The sequence below is a fragment of the Mytilus trossulus genome, chromosome 8, assembly GCF_036588685.1.
Source record: "Mytilus trossulus isolate FHL-02 chromosome 8, PNRI_Mtr1.1.1.hap1, whole genome shotgun sequence".
NCBI classification, from domain to species: domain Eukaryota; kingdom Metazoa; phylum Mollusca; class Bivalvia; order Mytilida; family Mytilidae; genus Mytilus; species Mytilus trossulus.
In genome coordinates, this window is record NC_086380.1 from 78072689 (window position 1) to 78093634 (window position 20946).

At 33.8% G+C, this 20946-nt stretch overlaps 2 protein-coding genes across 4 annotated transcripts; both read left to right on the forward strand.

Moving 5' to 3' along the window:
- Positions 1-494: 494 nt before the first annotated feature.
- LOC134681431 (uncharacterized) lies at positions 495-10484 on the forward strand. Of its 2 annotated transcripts, none has more exons than XM_063541061.1 (2): positions 495-639; positions 8918-10484. In XM_063541061.1, exon 2 carries the CDS (start codon positions 9040-9042, stop codon positions 10459-10461), a length of 1422 nt encoding a protein of 473 aa, XP_063397131.1. In that variant the 5' UTR covers positions 495-639; positions 8918-9039; the 3' UTR covers positions 10462-10484. The 2 variants fall into 2 exon arrangements, with proteins under 2 accessions (XP_063397131.1, XP_063397130.1); XM_063541060.1 differs by lacking the exon at positions 495-639 and adding an exon at positions 696-795.
- A 4600-nt stretch (positions 10485-15084) lies between these two features.
- Positions 15085-20257, forward strand: LOC134682147 (uncharacterized). Of its 2 annotated transcripts, none has more exons than XM_063541722.1 (2): positions 15085-15211; positions 19591-20255. In XM_063541722.1, the coding sequence occupies exon 2, from the start codon at positions 19607-19609 to the stop codon at positions 20108-20110; it is 504 nt and encodes a 167-aa protein (XP_063397792.1). In that variant the 5' UTR covers positions 15085-15211; positions 19591-19606; the 3' UTR covers positions 20111-20255. The 2 variants fall into 2 exon arrangements, with proteins under 2 accessions (XP_063397792.1, XP_063397793.1); XM_063541723.1 differs by lacking the exon at positions 15085-15211 and adding an exon at positions 15251-15351 and having other exon boundaries at positions 19591-20257.
- The last annotated feature ends 689 nt before the right edge of the window (positions 20258-20946 follow it).

Below are 20946 nucleotides of genomic sequence, written 5' to 3' on the forward strand. Positions count from 1 at the left end.
ATGACAGTTATACGACTTGTTTTATTTGACACTGCAAGTTATGCAATTAACATGTATACCTAAATTCTAGCTGATATCCCTCGTGTTTCTTCGATCAGAAATCTCACAAATTCGATCCACGAAAACATACTATCTTGGGATAAAAACCTTAAGTCCAGACCATTTCAGAAAGTTTATGTTTACCCTTATTTTTTAGCATAACGAATCCCGCTGTAAATAAAGGCAAGTCATAAATAGATATAAGAAGATGTGGTATGAGTACCAATGAGACAACTCTCCACCGAGTCACAATTTGTAAAAGTAAACCATTAGGTCTTCAACACAGAGCTTTGGTTCACACCGTACATCAAGCTATAAAGGGCCCCAAAATAACTAGTGCAAAATCATGCTTTAAAACAGAACCACAGAAAAAGAAACCTTTTGCCTTAGGGTTAAAGGTGACTTGTCAGTGCATGATTGATTTGCAATCTATCAGATGAGGACTTCGAAAATAAGACTGTCCCTTTAAATTCATATATGGTTATAAGTTAATTAAAATTTTCATATGGTTTTAAACATACACAAATGAGGATTACTGCAATATTTCATAATTGTATAATGTTATATCATTATTCCGGAATAAATTTATACAAATTAATGGTAAGCTTGTGTTTTGTATTCACGATTCTTATAAAATTTATTAATCTTTCTTACATCAGGGCTTCAATGTAATCTAACTTCTCTCAAAGCTCAGTCAGTTTATATATTTGAAATATAAGGAAACACGGTTTTAACTATACAGTGCTATATAAGAGTGTATGTATTCTTTAAATTTTTAGGGCATTTTTCTTTATCTTTTTAAATAATGCTTAATTAATTAATTCTATGAACATGATTTTACTCTATTTTTTTCTGTAACGTGATTATTTCTTTATTTTGTATATGTACATCATCCATTTTTGAAATAAGTTTTGTATTACCTAATTCTTTTCTTTTTCAGTTTTCTTTATACTTTACACCCAATTCTCGTCTATACTTATTGAGTCTTTCTGTTCTAATCTGTAGATATAGGAAGATGTGGTGTGAGTGCCAATGAGACAACTCTCAATCCAAATAACAAATTCAAAAATTAAACCATTATAGGTTAAAGTACGGCCTTCAACACGGAGCCTTGGCTCACACCGAACAACAAGCTATAAAGGGCCCCAAAATTACTAGTGTAAAACCATTCAAAAGGGGAAAACCAACGGTCTAATTTTTATTTTCCATATACCCTCTTTTCTGTAATCCAATTCAAACCGTTCTGGAATAACAAAAATCGTTCTAAATCGTGGCCAAAAGCTTACTTAACAATCTATGAAAGACCGGAAGTCTGTGAATGTGATGTTGGACATATTCAATACTGTCTTTTTATTACTGTTTATTATACTATCTAAATGTTCAAAATTCTATTTTGTTAAAGTTATATAAATCATTTCATTTTCATGTTTTATGTTTGTAAAACAAGTCATATATAGAGATACGCTATTTAATTTTTAACTAATAGTAAACCAGGAATGAACGGTTCAACCGAGGTACTCATTAATAGTCGTAATTTTCTTAATTCTCCGCAAATTTACAAGTGGCCCTTCTCTCCAGAGGCGGACTTATGGGGGGAGACATGGGGCCTGAGCCCCCTCTTTTGAGAAAAAAATGGTTGGTTATATAGGGAATCATTGAAGCGTGACGGGAGATGTCCCCCTCTTAGACAGTTAGTGGCCCCCACTAATGAAAATGTCTAGATCCGCCACTGCTCTCTCCTCCGTCGGACCTATAACACAAATGCCGGACAAGACCAATTTGAAAGTAACGGTCGAAAGTAGAAAATTTTGAAAACTAATAGCATTAATTTACTAGGCAGTTGTGATTAGGGACTGTGCAATATTTATCTGAGGGTGGGGCCGGTGCAAACATGGACGGGGCACATACTTTTTTTATGCAAATTATGAGCGGGGCGACAAGTTTTTTTTAAGAAACATTTGACGGGGCGCACACTTTTAAAACCCCTTTGCGTGTGCATAAAAAATAATTAAATCAGAGTAAAAAAGATTAAAACTATTTATTAAAATCAAATTGAATAACAGCACATTTAACATATCGATGGCTTGAGATAATGTTAGTTCATATACTTATATATTATCTGAATGCAACATGTTTAAAGGTCTAAATGTTCTTTTCAATACATATATTTGTGATTTCTGTGAGAAAAAAATAACTTAAAAAAAAAAAAACACAATATAATCTAAAACAAATTAGCCTAATACAGTGCTTCAATATATTTTTGTGTGTTTATGCTTTTAATTATCATTTAAAAAAATGAAATACTGACCAACATATAAATGTATAAAATGTTCATGTACAATGTATATACAACCTATTTGTACACATGTACATGTATATTGTACTCACATTTTTGTTTATAAAAGTAAAGGAGAATCAAAACATTAAACTCAAATGTATTAAAATGAGAAAAAAAAAAAATGTTGAAACTAAAACACTGTAAAATAAGAAAAATAAATGTTTGGCACTATATCAAATTGCTTTTAATATACTTACTTACTTACTTAGTCCTTGCTATGCCTAGTGGCACATAGGGCAAGGACAAGTTTCCTCCACTCTTCTCTGTTGTTTGCTGTTCTTTCAACTGTACCCCAGGTATATCCTCTTTCCTTTAGCTCATTTTCTACAGTGCGTCTCCATGTTGTTTTAGGTCGGCCTCTCTTTCTCTTCCCCTCAGGTGTCCATCTAAGGGCTACCTTGGTCATGTCATCAGATGGTTTGCGTATAACATGACCAAGCCACCTCCATCTTTTTTGTATGAGCAAAGTCTCCATGTCTTTGGTATTCGTCATCTCATGAAGGTCTTTGTTGGAGATTTTGTCTGGCCAGAATATTTTCATTATCTTTCGTAGACATGTGTTATGGAAGCTGGAGAGTTTATTGATGTCTTTGTCAGTCATTCTCCAGCACTCTGAGCCATATAGGAGTACTGAGAGTACACAGCTGTTATATAGTCTGAGCTTGGTCTTCTTTGAAAAGGCTGTTGTTTTCCAGATGTTGCCTAATCTAATGAATGCAGATCTAGCTTTTCCTATTCTGATCTTTATGTCTCTCTCAGCACCACCTTCTGTTGTTATACAACTGCCTAGGTAATTAAATGACTCTACTGTTTCAAGCTGTTTCCCTTCTACAAATATGGCAGGATGTTTCTCTGTATTGAGGTACATTAGCTTTGTCTTTTTGGCATTGATCTTAAGTCCAATCATTTTAGCTGTTTCTTCTAGCTTTTTGGTCTTCTCCTGCATATGGTCTTCGGTATGGGATAAAAGAGCTAAATCATCAGCATAGTCTGTGTCCTCAAGCGTAGTACAAAGTGTCCATCTCAGTCCGGTGTTTCTTTCTGCTAGGGTTGTTCTCATTACCCAGTCAATAGCAATTATAAACAGCACAGATGACATAACACATCCCTGTCTTACTCCAGACTTTACGAGGAAAGTAGAGTCAGCTTCAGAGTTGATGGTACATGAGAAATTTGTATAGAACTGCTTGATGAGTTGCACTATCTTACTTGGTATACCATAGTTTCTCAGAATTTCCCAAAGACTTTCCCGGTGTAAGCTGTCAAATGCTTTCTCAAAGTCTACAAAATTTACCAGTAGTTTCCTCTGCCACTCATGACACTGTTTCAAGATGTTACGTAGGACAAATATGTGGTCGATGCAGCCTCTACCTTTTCTGAAACCAGCTTGTTCTTGTCGTAGTTTCTTATCCACAGCCTCTGTTATTCTTGAAATCAAAATTATGCAGAAGACCTTACTTGGAATGGATAGTAAGGTGATTCCTCTCCAGTTGTTGCAGTTAGTTAGGTCTCCTGATTTTGGTATTGTAATGATGTTGCCTTCAGACCAACTGTTAGGGATAATAGCTTGTTCCCATATTTTCTGGAATACTGGATGTAAAGTATCCGCTGCCAGAACTGGATCTATCTTAAAAAGTTCTGCATTCAGTTGGTCCATGCCAGGTGCCTTTTTGTTTTTCAAGCTTTTAATGGCTTTCTGTATTTCTTGTTTTGAAGGTGGATCAGTATCTATTTCAAGGTCTAATGATGCCTCAGGAATAATTGCTATATTATCTGGATCTTTTCGATTAAGAACCTCTTGAAAATGTTCCTTCCATCTCAGATATTGGTCTCGTTCTGTTGTTAGCATATTGTTGTTTTTGTCTTTAATAGGCATATTTATCTTGGCATTTTTACCACTTAGTTGTTTAGTTACTTGGTAAATCTGTCCCATTCTCTGATTTGAAGCTGCTCTTTCTGCTTCTTTTGCTAGGTCTTCCATAAAATCTCTCTTGTTCTTTCTTGTTGCTGTTTTTACCTTCTTGTTGCATTCTGTATACTTTGTTCTTAGCTTTTCCTTAATTCTCTCAGAACGTGTTTGGCAAATTTTGTTGTTCACTTCTTTCCTTTCATCTATCAAATTCCAAGTTTCAGGTGTTATCCACTCTTTGTGTACTTGTCTTTTGAATCCTAGTACCTTTTTACTGGCTTGAGTGTAGATTTCATGTATGTGCTGCCATTCATCATTGACTGATATTGTGATTGTGTTGTCAGTTGCTAGGTTGTCTAATAGCTGAAATCTGTTCTTTATTTCCAGTTTAAACTCTTGCTGGATTTTTGGATCTTGTAATTTACCAACATCAAATTTCCTTGACACGTTTACATAAGTAGACAACTTTTTAAGTTTCAGTTTGATGTTTGCAATTACTAGATGGTGGTCACTAGCAACATCTGCACCCCTCATAACGCGTACATCTTGCAGCGATCTTTTCCACTTTCCATTGATGATAATATGGTCTATTTGGTTTTTGTCTCTACCATTTGGAGAAGTCCATGTCAGCTTATGTATATCTCTATGAGGGAAGATAGTACCCCCTATTACTAAGTTATTAGCACCACATAAGTCCACTAAACGTTCTCCATTGTCATTGATCTTGCCACACCCATATTTTCCCATTACTCTTTCATTCCCGGTGTTATCATTTCCAACTTTGGCGTTCAAATCACCCATCACTATTGTAACATCATGTTTTGGTACTTTTTCTATCTCAGATTGTAGAGCTAGATAGAAATCAGTTTTCACATCATCCTCTGCTTCATTTGTTGGAGCATAGCATTGAATGATGGTTAGTTTTCCCTGCCTTGCTTGGAAGCGAGCTCTTATTATTCTTTCGTTTACAGGGGCATACTCTATCATGGCCTTTGTTACGTTTCTGCTCATTATAATTGCTACTCCTGCTTGATGTTTTTCGTCTTTTCTACCAGAATACACAATTGTTTCACCTGTACTTGTAGATTTTTTACCACATCCAGTCCATCGACATTCACTTATACCTAGCAGGTGGAGTTTGTATGCTCTCATTTCTCTGATGACTTGCGCTTGTTTTCCTGTTTCATACATTGTTCTTACGTTCCAACATCCAATTTTTAGTTTTGTTCTCGTGCTCAAAATACTTTTCATGTTGTCAGCTTCCATTAGGCTTTCACTGACATCATTCATACTTGCAGATGTCTGCTGGTACTCTGATCTTAATACGAGATGAGTTAAATTTTTTCTTGTCCTTGTTTCCGTAACTGCATTTTTTTTTATGAGACGAGATAGTTGGTCTTGTGCTCAACCTCCAACCTGGAGGGCCAGTGGATTTCGTGTTAAGGTTCCAGTCCTCTAGATCAGTTGCCAAACCAAGGCTTACGAATCATGATCTGTCCGGTTTTGTTAGAGTTGTCTCTCTTAGATAGGTTGCCTTACTGGGCTTATGACTCCTATCTAGCCAACTATTTACCCATAGCTGGAGCAAGGTTGATGAGTGCAAGGGCATGTCCACACATCGATGGGCCTACACACTGCATCTCTAGGGCCCTTGCTGCTCCGAGATCCCCAAGCAGTTCAGCCTGACTTCGAAAGATGTCAGTTACCAGTGTTACCAACGAGGAGGATACTGCTGGAGTCTTGGTGATGTAGAGGCTGTATACTGGCAGGAAAGACTTACGCACTCGGCTTTCTTTTCACATAAAATATGCTAGCCAGCGGCGATAAGAACCATATAAATAGATCTACCGCACTAGACGCATAACATTACCCTGTGGAACAAACACCACTAACACCTTTTAATATAGTACATTATTATTATCTGTATAAATAAAATATCTGGAAAACTATTAACAATGGTTTGTAAATTAAACATAACATAACATATGGAAAATAAATGCTTAAACTTTAATAAAATAACAAAATTAAATTCTTAAACATTAAAAGAATTACAACTTAAATTTGGGTTGTGTAAATACCACTAGAGGATTGAACACATAGCTATTTGACTGATAGTTTGAAATTAGCTTCAGAAAATGTACAGTTGTTCTTTAATAGCAAAGCAAAGCAAGAAAAATTTGAAACTAAAATATGAAAAATAAATGTTTGGCACTTTTAATTTTAAAGAAAATATAAAATTACTTACAAATAAATGTACACAATATATGAATGACATAGTTAAATTTATAAATTTACAGTTTGCAAATTTTGAATTCATTGAAAAATTAAGGATTTTTTTCCTCAGGCATAGATAATTCCTCAGCCTCATTTGGGATACATTTTTGGTATTTTTGGTCCTCAAGCTCTTCAATTTTATACTTGATTTGGCTATTTCACATTTTTTTTAAATGTATATAGTTTTGTCAATATCTCAAAATAAATACTTCTTCAAAAGTTTATAAAAATTAGTAAAAATGTTGGGTAAACCCTTATTAAAGTTGAATTTCATAATTCCAAGGAAAGTATATCATGTATGTCAATGAATATAAAAAAAACCGTATAGAAACATTCTAGTGGCAGTATAAAATATTATTTTCAAAACACAATTAAATTGTGTTATAAAATCTTTATAATTTTGAAATATATGCATTTGAGTTGATATATTAACTCTGATATACATGTGTTATTGAATGTTGTGCATTTGAGTTAAAAAATATCATGTTTCCATATGTGTGTTTTATTTTTTTCAAGCGGGGCAAGGACTTTTTTTGTAATTAATTGAAGCGGGGCAGGAACTTTTTTTTAAATAAACTTTGGCGGGGCATAAAGTTTTTTTTTTAATAAATATTTGCTGTACACCGGCCCCACCCTCAGATAAATATTGCACAGTCCCTTATGTATATGTTCCGGACCATATGAGTATTTGGACCATACGCGTATGGTCATGACCATATGGGAATATACTCATATGGTCCGACCATACGCGTATGGTCGGGGTAATTAACACTCTGTTACACTGTTACAGTTTACTTTAAATACGTCTCAACTTTTCATATGGTATGACTGGTATACATAGCAGTTGTCACATATAGATATCGATATTAAAATATCATTTTAATCAAACACCATTTAATATATTATTTCAAAGGATTAATATAATTTTATATTTATTTTTTAAACATTTACTAATGTAGTAAGTAAGTTAGTATATGTGTACTAAGTGAAAAAGTAATTACAATCTATGATTTCCAACTGCTTATATTTATCAAGTATTTGTATAACAAATGGATCTAGGGTTCAAATGCATATTCAATTTCAAGTACCGTCAAAATATGACAAAATCCAAAAAGCAGTGTTTGTTTTGTCATTTACTTGTAATCCTTTAAATAAGACTGGAGGACGTCATGTAACAACTTTAGTAATAATGTGACAGATTATATAGATTCTATCTACGTATTCAGAGGAAATATGCCATCATGTCTAAATGTATTTTCAAAACACTTAATTTCACTTTTCAATATTATTCCGATTTAACGTTTGATGTTGCATATTCATCCAGTTTGTGGTAAACAATAGATCGTTGTTTAGGTTATGTATTGAATTGAAGGTTAAATGCCAGAAAACTATCGAGACATTACTCAATGATTGGTGCACTTAGCTGTAACAGCAATACCAAACTGCAAATGCACAAATCGAGAGTTTTTTTGTGGTTTTTTTTTAGATGGGGACTTACTCGTTACTCATATAAATCGTGCCGTTACATCACTGTTCCAATTTATGGGACGGCTTTTAAGAGCGCTTACAATCATGCTTAACCATGTCAAATGCTTACTAGTGATTCGTTATTTCAAAATATCTATCATTGACGGCTCAAATAATATCTCCATTGATGATTGATGATGTATCATTCACGATTATTCTTTTGTGGGCTAATTTCAGTGTAGAATCTGGTCATTTGCTGTTTGCTATGTGAGCAAACAAATCTTTTTATTTGTGGCATACACGAGGGAAAACAACAACAACCAAAACAACAGCTCAAAACTGCCGTTCACAAAGTTTATGAAATTATAAATTTTCATTAGAATTGTCTCCCTTTACATTTCGTTTCCCAATAACAAAAAGTGATACAAACTACCAGTGATATACTTTTATTTACAAAGCGATGAAGTGATCTTCAGAGTTAGAAAACAATGCGTTGCTAATACGAAAAATCAAAAATATATTTGCTGGACTTCGAAATATTTCTACGATACCGACTAACAAATAGATAAACAAAGAAACAGGAATTAAACTCAATTTCTTTTAAAAGAAAAAAGTAAAACCACAAAAATACTGAAAGAGAAAAGCAGACAGATGTTGTGGTTGATTGCCAAAGAGAAAACCTCCAACCAATGACCGAATTACGTAGAACTTAACTAAATATAGGTCACAATACGGCCTCCAACAATGAGCAAAACCTATTCCACATAGCAACCTGTAAAACAGAAATGACAAATGTAAAGCATTTCAATACAGAATGAATGAAGATATAACAAATATAATTAGCTTCTAAAATTCAAAACTTCACCATTTTCTTTTTTCTTTTTCTTCAGTCAGTTTGTATACCTGAGGTATGATTTCGTCGACACATGATTAGCAGATTATGTAAACAAACTGTTTACCTGAGGAGTAAATTACTTAATACATCTAATTATCAGATAATGCAAATGAGCTTATGGAATCTGTGAAAACACCACACATTCTTCCAATTATTAACAGAGAAGATTTCACTAGGTCTCACACGCAGGTATTCAAGCAGACGATCGACAACCCACGTGATCATGACCTCAAACGAAGACAAACATTGTGGTCGTTTCAAAATAGAAATCGTGGTGTTCAAAGAAATTTAAAAGGACAAGATAATAATGAATCTTTAAGTGATGCTGATTTGAATGAAAACAATAATGCCGAAGACGAAAACAAAGGAAAACTTCAAAAACGAATTAGCTTTCCCAGACTCAAACAGAGAGTCAAAGAGGCTTTTGCGTCGCCCGTTTCAGATGAAACAAGCAACGTGAAAAGGGAATATTCTTCCGCATTACGAATAGGGACCAATTTGTATGAACAGCTGAGGATAAAACAAAAGTTAGACAAAAGGAACAGTTTTCCAAAAGACCGACCTTTACTAAAATCTGTCGATAAATTTCCAGAAGTGACTTCATCTTTAACAAAATTAAGCTACCTAAAGGCAGCAAAAAATGTAGTTCACTATGGCGGAGGATTCTTCGGACGAAGTAGTTATGCAGAGAGGAGATATATGGACTTCCGTCGTTCACAGACAGTGATTAGTCCATCAGAGTCAAGAACAGTGAACAGCGAATCTAATTTGGCTAAGAAACCTATTTATGGATCTTTAAAACAATTAAATTTAGATGATAAAAAGAGATGCAAGTCAGACGGTGAATCGTGTGAGGTTCTGAAAGTTAGTTCACATGAAATAAGCGATAGAGGCTTGGAAGAACATCGGACGAGTCACCATTCGACACAAAAAAGAAAATCTGAGAAAGAAAATGATGATAAGTCAAAAAAATCAAAAGAAGATATCATAGAAATTGAACATTTGTCAGAAAAATATTCAATAGATTTTAGTAAAACTTACTTGGAAGATCTTCAACAAAAACCCGTAGATGTAAGTTCTGAAGAGGACGTCATTCGGAACGGAGCATGGCAAAAAGATATCGATTTAATCGTTGCCCGACACGATGTAGAAACACTAAACGGACGAACGAATACGAAAGGAAATATAATGCTTGCCAAAGCATCTCAAACAGGAAAATCTGAAACATCCGAAGGACGACCCCAATCGAACATCAGTTTAGATATGCCCGATGACCAGTTTGGTCCGTCTTCATATAAGCCCGATGAGGTAACACATAGGATGTTAAATGGGGCGTATTGTATAAATCCGTACAAATGGACTTCGAGGTCATCTCTTACTGCGGGTGATAGGACATGGGTTGAAAAAGCCATGGAAAGAACAGACATAATTGACACGACCATTTATGATGGGTTTGCTCGCAAGAAGTCCAAATCCATGATAAAAAATAGTGACCATTTAGGAAAAGAAAAATCAACAGTTTCGTCGAAGCCACCTTAACAATTTTGTGTGAGCGTTTTTCTTGTGCAATGTTTTATTTTGTTACATGTATTATATATTTATTCTGATATTTTGTTACTATATAATTTCAATAACGGATGCTGAGTTGTGTCAATCATGTTGAAGGCATTGGAAATTCGATATAAGAGGCCAATAAAAGGTCAATCATTAAAGTCAACTACTCTCAATTCATACCTTATTATATAGGAAGATTTGATATGAGTGCCAATGAGACAAGTAACATTTTATAAAAGTAAAGCATTATAGGTCAAAGTGCGGCCTATATACAACACGGAGCATTGGCTCACACCGAACAGCAAGCTATGAAAGGCCCCAAAAATTACTAGCGTTAAAATTCCAAAGGGAAACCAACGGTCTAATCTATATAAAAACGAGAAACGAAAAACACTTTTGAACCAAATAAACAAACGACAACCACTGAACATCAGATTCCTGACTTAGGACAGGTGCAAACAATTGCAGCGGGATTAAACGTTTTAATGGTACCAAACCTTCTCCCTTTTCTGAAACAATAGTATAACATCACAACATAGAAAGACACACTATTGTTTATTTTATGAGTCTGTGTAATTAGGAGTTTTGATGTTGTTCTGATTTAGTACTTTCTAACACACCGTATGACAGCAACGCTGGATATAGGTTCTAGCTGAAGTTGATAAAAATTGTAAAATGCTATTTGACTTGCATAAGTGTCCGTGCACATCGAAAATTACGATATTGTGTATGTAAAGAGATGATAATTGAATATAAGGAAGAAATATCTACCCGTATTACGTAAGAACCATAAAGCATAAAATTGAGAATGGAAATGGGGAATGTATCAAAGAGACAATAACCCGACCATAGAAAAAACAACAGCAGAAGGTCACCAATAGGTCTTCAATGTAACGAGAAATTCACGCACCCGGAGGTGTCCTTCAGCTGGCCCCTAAACAAATATCTATCAGTTCAGTGATAATGAACGCCATATTAATTTCCAAATTGTACACAAGAAACTAAATTTAAAATAATACAAGACTAACAAAGACCAGAGGCTCCTCACTTGGGACAGGCTCAAAAATGCGGCGGGGTTAAACATGTTTATGAGATCTCAACCCTCTCCCTATACCTATAGCAGTCTTTTTTCCCCCAGATATCCAGTAATCGATGCATCTTTTTTCCGGTACTATATGGTAGTTTTTTTGTATCTACAAATTTAATTTGCCATTCCTACGTGATTTAGCTCAGGATGTCCTCATATATACATGACCAAACTACAGAGCCATCTTATTTCATTTTCGTCTTGCAATAATTGTTCTTTTTAATAACAGTAAGGGAATATCATGCGCTCTAATTGGTGCATTTGAATATTTTATTGATAATCATTCTTTTTGTTTCCAATATTAATTCAGTGCCTTTCCCATAAGATTGAGAAGATGGAGAAAACTGGAAACAGGGAATGCGTCAAAAAGAAAACAACTTGATCTAAGAGCACAAAACAGCCTAATGCCACAAAGTTTGTTTTTTTAAGCGAGAAAAAATCCCACATCAGGAGAACTACAATTACCAACCCCCTAAACACCCTTATGGCCTTTTTTCTATAATTTCAATGAAGTAAGGAGGAATAGATGTAGATAAAAAGTACGGACGAACAAACGAAAATGGCTTCCATGAATGCAATATATAATTCCGTTTCACAAAACTAAAAAAATATTTCTACGAGATTTATACGGTAAGAAACAAAATTTAAAGAAAGAAGATGTGGTATGATAGCCAAATGAGACAACTCTCCACAAAAGACCAAATGACACAAAATTAACTACTATAGATCACCGTGTACGCCCTTCAACAATGAGTTAAGCTCATACCGCATAGTCGGCGATAAAAGGCCCCGAAATGACAATGTAAAACAATTCAAACGTGAAAACTAACGGCCGTATTTACAACTGATTTATGTAAAAAAAAAAAAAAAAACGAAAAACAAACGACAACCACTGAACTACAGGCTCCTGACTCGAGACAGGCGCATACATACATAATATGGCGGGGTTAAACATGTTAGCGGGACCCAACCCTCCCCTAGCCTTGGACAGTGTCCACTTTTATTTTTTGTCTATCTGATGAGTTAAGCCTTTTCAACTGATTTTTATAGTTCTTTCTTATGTTGTACTGTTATACCACTGTCCCAGGTTAGGGGGAGGGTTGGGATCCCGCTAACATGTTGAACCCCGCCACATTATTTATGTATGTGCCTGTCCCAAGTCAGGAGCCTGTAATTCAGTGGTTGTCGTTTGTTTATGTGTTACATATTTGTTTTTCGTTAATTTTTTTACATAAATAAGGCCGTTAGTTTTCTCGTTTGAATTGTTTTACATTGTCTTATCGGGGTCTTTTATAGCTGACTATATGCGGTGTGGGCTTTGCTCATTGTTGAAGGCCGTACGGTGACCTATAATTGTTCATGTTTGTGTCATTTTGGTCTTTTGTGGATATTTGTCTCATTGACAATCATACCACATCTTCTTTTTTATTTTATAACAATACAAAGAGATGAATAAATGTTTAAAATTATACATGTAGCTAGGCAGACATTTATTACAATTTAAACATTTAGCTGTTGTCAATAAATATTCATATATATATATACTAGTATGTACATAACAATATTCATATAATTTGTATATATATAAAATAGAGAATGGAAATGGGGAATGAGTCAAATAGACAGCCAATCGACAAAAGAGCAGAAACAGCCGAAGGCCACCAATGGGTCTTACATACAGCGAGAAAATCCGCATCCGGAGGCATGCTTCAGCTAGCATCCAAACAAAAAAATGTACTTGTTCAATGATAAAGGACGTCATACTAAACTCCAAAATATATATAAACTAAAACTAAAAATCATACAAGACTAACAAAGGCCAGAGTCTCTTCACTTGGGACAGGCGCAAAACTGCGGCGGTGGTTTAACGTGGTTTTTTTTTAAATCTCAACCCTCCAAACATCGTAGCCAATGTAGAAAAATCAAACACTGTTGTAGCAATACGCACAGTAAAAATAAATATATATATAGGGTCAATTAATCGGGTGTCATAGTAATAATGTATTCAAAAAAACCTTGCAATATATGAGAACATCGCAAACACCGATTTATTTAACTATTATTTGCATAACGATTGAAACAAAGTACATTATGTGTTAATATTTATGTATTATTGTCATTTTGTTTATTTTCTTTGGTTACATCTTCTGACATCAGACTCGGACTTCTCTTGAACTGAATTTTAATGTGCGTATTGTTATGCGTTTACTTTTCTACATTGGTTAGAGGTATAGGGGGAGAGTTGAGATCTCACAAACATGTTTAACCCCGCCGAGCCTCTGGCCTTTGTTAGTCTTGTATTATTTTAATTTTAGTTTCTTGTGTACAATTTGGAAACTAGTATAGCGTTCATTATCACTGGACTAGTTTATATTTGTTTAGGGGCTAGCTGAAGGACGCCTCCGGGTGCCGGGAATTTCTCGCTACATTGAAGACCTGTTGGTGACCTTCTGCTGTTGTTTTTTATTTGGTCGGGTTGTTGTCTCTTTGACACATTCCCCATTTCCATTCTCAATTTTAATCTTATAACAAATGACAATGGCCTTTTTAAACGAGATGTATTAAAGCTAATTACTCAGTATTGTAAAAAAATAATTTGCACGGCTAGCAACAACAAAAAGTTTAAAAGTGTTTCACCCTTTGATCTATACAAACAAGAGAAGTTGTGGTATGCTTGCCATTGAGACAACTATTCGCTTAAGACGGTTGACCCAAGCTCTATAGGTCACTCTACAGCCTTTACCAATTAGCCAAACTTATACCGCATAGTTAATAACAATGAAAGACACCGACTATTTCATATTCATTTTTTCTCGGATTCAAAATGCGATGGTTATGTATTATAGAATATTAATACTATATGAACAATAAATAATCGTATTTTTATTCTTGTATGTATGTCGTGTTTTCATATACCAATCACATTGCTACCCCGATTTTCCTCCTATTTCATTAAAAAAAACAATACTCATCTGTATGAAATATGGCAAAAATGAGGAGGAGAAGATATTAAATTCTAAATCAAAGTCATGTGTACTTATACCTCGCGTATGTTTGTTGATTGATTGATTAGTTGACGGATTGACTGACTAAATTGATTGATTGATTGATTGATTGATTGATTGATTGATTGATTGATTGATTGATTGATTGATTGATTGATTGATTATTGGCGCTTTGAATGTGCTAAGGCAGGAGAGAAATGTGTATATTACGGTGAATTCCAATTTCTTTCAAAAACAGAAAAATGGTTACGCTTGGTGTATTTAATAAATATAGTTGATGTAAACATATGTGTACGAGTGTATATATAAAATCTTTAAATTCTTAAAAAGCATATGCTTGATTTACTTGCAATTGAGAATTAATACTGATTTTCAACGTTTTGATGTAGCATCAGATTAGCTTATTTGTTAGAAAAGATATAGAGATACAGACTGAGAGTGTGACGATTTTGGGGTTAAACTTGTTTTATTTATGTAATTTTAGCGGTTTTAACTTCAGGTGCGGATAATAAGCACACATTATAGGTTTATCTATATATTACAAGGGAGGAAACTATATCATCTAGTCAAAATATAGAACAAATTTAAACTTTTTTTTTTATATACCTGCAAAAAATTTTGAGGCCAATACCGGTAAATAACGGTAAGTTATAGATTTTTTTTTATTTTAGTCTCAGTAAAACAGAAAGGTGTGTATTTATTACACATGAGACATTAATATTGCAATATTTTTTAAGTTTTAAAGTTTTTGTTGAAATCCTCATTTGATCGAATTATCACCAGGTGAGTGACCTTATTCAATTCAATAAGATATATTTGTCTTTTATTTGGGTCAAATGCATATCGCAGGTAGTTTCTTTTGCACTGTTACTAGATGATTGATTTTATTTATAAGTTACGGTATATTTTATTTGAATTTGAGTTAGCCGGGTGGGGTGGGGTATCATATTTGATATTTCTGATATATTCACGTCTAAATGTATAGCAATACATATTTATATATAGATGACACTGTGCCTGGATTCTAAAAATGTCCAGCTACTGAAAGTAAACAAACTAACATTTAAAAGTATCTTGACCGTGACACATTAGAAATTTCATGCCTAATTATTCAGATTAATTATACTTATCGAAAATCAAATTGCCATTGAAAGATTCATTTTGTTATAATACTTTTTTCCATTAATGTCTAGAAATTGCTTAATAATGAATTCCTAAGTTGAAGAAAATTACGGCATTATATATGTCTCATCTTGGACTGCGGACGTTTACATATGTTTTGGAAATTAAGTTATACATTTGTAGTTTGAACATATTTATTTTCAGTGCATTGGGAAACAAGTTTTGCAACTTATTAGTCCCTTTCCACTTTGCTGGTGCTAGTGCTGCCTTGTAGCGGCATTAGCCTACTTTTTTTCGAAATCTACAAGGGTGTCTTTAACGTGCAAGAGATATGGCGCTCTCTTAACACGGGTCAGCCATTTATCGTCCCCTTCCGACGGACTAACAACGTTTCCTTAAGACCATATTCGCAAATGGTGTCATATTGAGTTCCTGAAATTTTCATCCCGAACGGGAATCGAACCAGGAACCTTTGTATTAGTAGTCCGATGCACTAACCACTACACGACTCTCTAGTTATACCAGAGACATATAATACAAAAATACGAAACATACGAAATATTTTTATTGAAGAAAGCTCAATTATGAACAGAATCATTAATAGCATAGATACAACAAAGAATAACATTTAAACAATCTTAATTAAAATTGATACTACATGTTAAAGTATGTGTGTTCCAAGGGGAGTAACTCTAGTGTATAAATATAAGTAATCATTGTTTATGCACTTTTATTGTTTATTAAAAAATGTTGAACTAACATACCCCATGTGGGGGCTTTAGTGAAATAAAATGTCTTATGTCTTATGTCTTATACTCGTTCCGAAATGCATATTTCCCGCTGGACATAACGGCGTTATGCCGCAGCAAAAAAAAAAGAAAATGCAATGGTAAAGAAATGCAGAATGAGACTAGAAAGATTTCTTGCATATATTAAGAACCATTTATTTGACAAGTAATTAAAGTATTCCTGTTTCTTGGGTATCTAACGGTGCTGCTCTCTGTGAATTTCCACAGCCGCATTGTAAGAAAAACAGGAATTCAGTTTACTACCTCACTACTACATGTACTTCGACACGCATTTGATACAACTCAATACACAGAATTTGAGCAATAATGCAGAACACACATGCGAATCTTTGTTCGATGAACATGTACGGACAAAAAAATACATATTATATACAATATATGTTCATTGTTGGAAAATGCGCAACGAGCTGTAGAAGCAGGACGAAAAATGAAGTTTAACGAACTATTCTCTTGTTTCGTATCGACTACAAATCAATTTTGCGTTTCCATGTACATTTATTATTTTAATCTAGCAATTTACATCCGGCACTGAAAGGTTTAGTTGTTTAAATCTAAGTAGTTTTCTCGGTTTTTTGTTGGTTTGTTTTTGTTTGTTTTACAGAAATTGACATGCACAGTTTATACACGGACCGCGAAGAGGACACCGAAATTAATTGTTGCATTAAAAGAACTATTCAAATTACCGTTTGTCCAATATGGAAGAGGAATAACAGGAGACTTTATTTCAATTTGTAAAAGTATAAATAATGCAACACATTATTTGTGTACCTGTTTTTTCCGACGTAGTCGGTATAGTTTCGGTTTGTGCACTTTGAACTTAAGGACGCTTCACTATGGCAACAGACTACGCATGCTCGAAAATCCTTTCTGTGATTGGACAAAATACTGTCATGGTGGGTGATTTGGTTGTGTTTGAAAAAAACTCTCGATAATTATATCGTGATGGAAAGCAAGTGAAATACTATAAATATTTGAACTAGATCTTACAAAGATTTATAATTGTTTCTCCAATAGTTCTTTGCATCCATGACAGCTTTTTATTCGGTACAATTATGTAATTTTTAATGTAAACTTTGTTGCACGAACGTACAAGACTTTTAGAACGCACCTACGGAATGTAAGATTTCCGCGGGGTTTTGGTGAATGTAAACAGAAAGATATTTATACTACCAATAGTTTCTAGCTTTGTTAACCATGAATTAAGTTTAATGTAAACAGTAGTAAATGCATATTTGTTTCTTTTTATTTGCACTAGATTTTTTGACAAATACAAATTTTAGGTGTCATCACAATATTCTTATATATTATTGCCTTAAGGTGGTATGGGAGTCTAAAATAAAAATGATAGAATTTGTTCATACTTTGTCAAAATGTAGTATCTATTGATACATGTTCAAAAATATTATAAAAATGATAGGTCACCGCGCATTTTCTCCAGCTACAGGTTGTGACAAAATGACAAATTTTGTATGGATTATACAGGAAAAAACAACATTTTGTGAATAGAAACTAAACAAAATGATAGAATTGTAAAATGAATTAGGAAAAGATTGCTTTCAGACAATGCTTTGAGAATATCAAAAGAAAAGATAGGGTCACCGTACGTTTTTTCCGGCTAAAAGACAAAATAGGAAAATTTCATGTAGAGTCCTTCAGAAAATGCACTGTTTTAGAGTTACCTCCCCTTAAATTGCCAATTTGAAAATATTAAAAAAAAAACCAAAAATAACCTACACTTGTAAAAATATTAATATTTATAAGTTATATTCTTATAAATTTTTTCTTTGAAATAAAAATTCACATTAAAAATCTGCATTCCTGCATCAAATTTTGCTAACTTAATAGAAAATATGGACCTTAGATTCTCTGTTTTTTACAATCCAAGATGGCGAAAGACACCCATACCACCTTTGTCTTCCTCCATCTTAGATTGTAAAAAACAGAGAACCAAAGGTCCATATTTTCTATCAAGTTAGCAAAATTTGATGCAGGAATGCAGATATTTAATGTGAATTTTCATTTAAAAGAACTAATTTATAAGAATATAACTTATAAATATTAATATTTTTGCAAATGTTGATTATTTTTGGTTGTTTTTTTGTTTTTTTGAATTGGCATTTTAAGGGGAGGTAACTCTAAAAAAAGTGCATTTTCTCAAGGATTCTGTTTGGAATTTTTCTATTTTGTATTTTAGCCGGAAAAAAAACGTACGGTGACCCTATCTTTTCTTTTGATATTCTCAAAGCATTGTCTGAAAGCTATCTTTTCCTTAAGTATTTAACAATTCTATCATTTTGTTTAGTTTCTAATCACAAAATGGTGTTTTTTCCTGTATAATCCATACAAAATTTGTCATTTTGTCACGTCCTCTAGCTCGAAAAAATGCGCGGTGACCTACCATTTTTATTATATTTTTCAACATATATCAATAGATACTACGTTTTGGCAAAGTATGAACAAATTCTATCATTTTTATTTTAGACTCCCATACCACCTTAATATAACCAAACTAAGAAAAGAATTTCTTGTAGTTACATTCAAATGGAGATTTTATTAAAGAGGTCCTGCATCATTAATTTTTTTGCATGGCACTCCAGGGCTTCCGTAATTAAGTCTTTGTGCTTCTAAAGGTTCTCGAAATGATAGTTTTAAACATATACACAAATTTAAATACGTCGGATATCTTTTTTAAAGATAGTTCTTGTTTAAATCTTTATTCGTGTACCTGTTATTTGTGCAAAAGCAATGCATGTTGATTGCATGATAAATTATTACGGACGTTGCTAAAACCTACTGGAATCTAGTATTAAAAATGGTATAAATAAACAATACATATCGCAAACAAAATTTGCCACAATTTTACGCATTTGTTAGATACAATCACTTTGTCAACTTTTGCATCGAACGTTTTTAACCAACATTAATTAGTTTTTTATTCAAAGATAAAACCTTGTTTTATGTTGCTTGAATGTAGTCCACAAGTCCATAATTTTTCCGATATGAATTAGTTTTGGTTGTCATATTGAAATAAATTAGAATTCTTTGACGAAAATGAGTCATTACATTGAGTTCCGTTCTGTTTGCTTTTCAGAGAACAGTTTGACAATATGGGTTCCGAATGGTTTAGGAATATGTGTGGTGTACAACTGACTGATAAACAAATGGAAAACATCCCACACACGAGAACAGAACTTGGAATTCACATATCTACAAAGTTTGCACAGATGTTTGGAATTATGGGAACTTGTATCGTAGGACCTATTGCAGGGGCAGTCAATAAAGATACTAGAAACTGGCCCGATATAAAAGATAAAATGACAACAATGGGTACTGGTGGAGTTGCCTTAGGATTCGTCGTGGGGCCCCTTCTTACTTATTCCTTAATGAAGAATCAAGACGACTATCGAGTGTGGGACAGGTGCTATCGAATACGTCATAGCAGAAATCAAGTTCGTGTAGATCAATTATCTCTTTTAGGATCCGCCTGTGGCTCAGGAGTAGCTGCATATACCGGAAATGGTGCAGCATTTGGTGGACTTGTTGGTATGACTAGTGGAGTCATATTAGCCGCTCTCTACAACAGTGCGACGACAAAGAAGAACAAAAAGTAAAAAGTTGTCTCGTCAATGATAGTGTGCCATTGAATATATTTGTTAGAAAGTCAATGAATGGTTTATTTTTTTTATATCGTTTGGTATGAATGTCACAGAATGGAGGATCTGTGGATGTTGATTCGGCGGCGCCGGCATAAACTTTGTATTGAGCTTGTAGAATTATATTTTAAAGGATAGAAGATTCCTTATATTCAAAAATCTTGTTACTTTATGCCTTTTATCCTCCAGAGTTTAAGTCTGACACACACGTCAATTATTAAATTTATTAAATATCTTTTTTTTAAAGGAATACAAGAACTGCTAAGGTTTGTTTCGTTCCATAAACCTTTCACAAACCATGCGTAAAAGTCAGCTCAGTTAATTTAATTCTTTACCTATAACTTAGGAAAATAAAAAGCAAACGATAAATATTAAACATCCATTTAAAATTTGTAAAAAAAGTTAACAACACGTTATAAGTTTCATGCGTCCGATAGAGCTTTTTCTGGATCTATCTTCATCAGGAACGTCCAAAGCCGAGGAAGTATAAGAGACGAAACTGTCGAAGAGCTTTATGATCAAAACGTACTTAAACAAAAAAGCCAAATTCATCTAAGTACAGTAAGAAATTGGTGAAAGAAAATCATAAAAAATCTCCGTTGAAATTGTCACATTGTTTTGAGATGGGGGGGGGGGTTCTTACAGACATCACAAGGTCTACACGGTATTTTGATTTTAAAGTGTCCAATACATGAGAAAAGAAGCTGTCATTATCCTCACATGTTGAAAGAGTTTAAGTATTTAATGAGAGACTACTAAAACATACAATTCACACAAACTACAGAATTTTACAG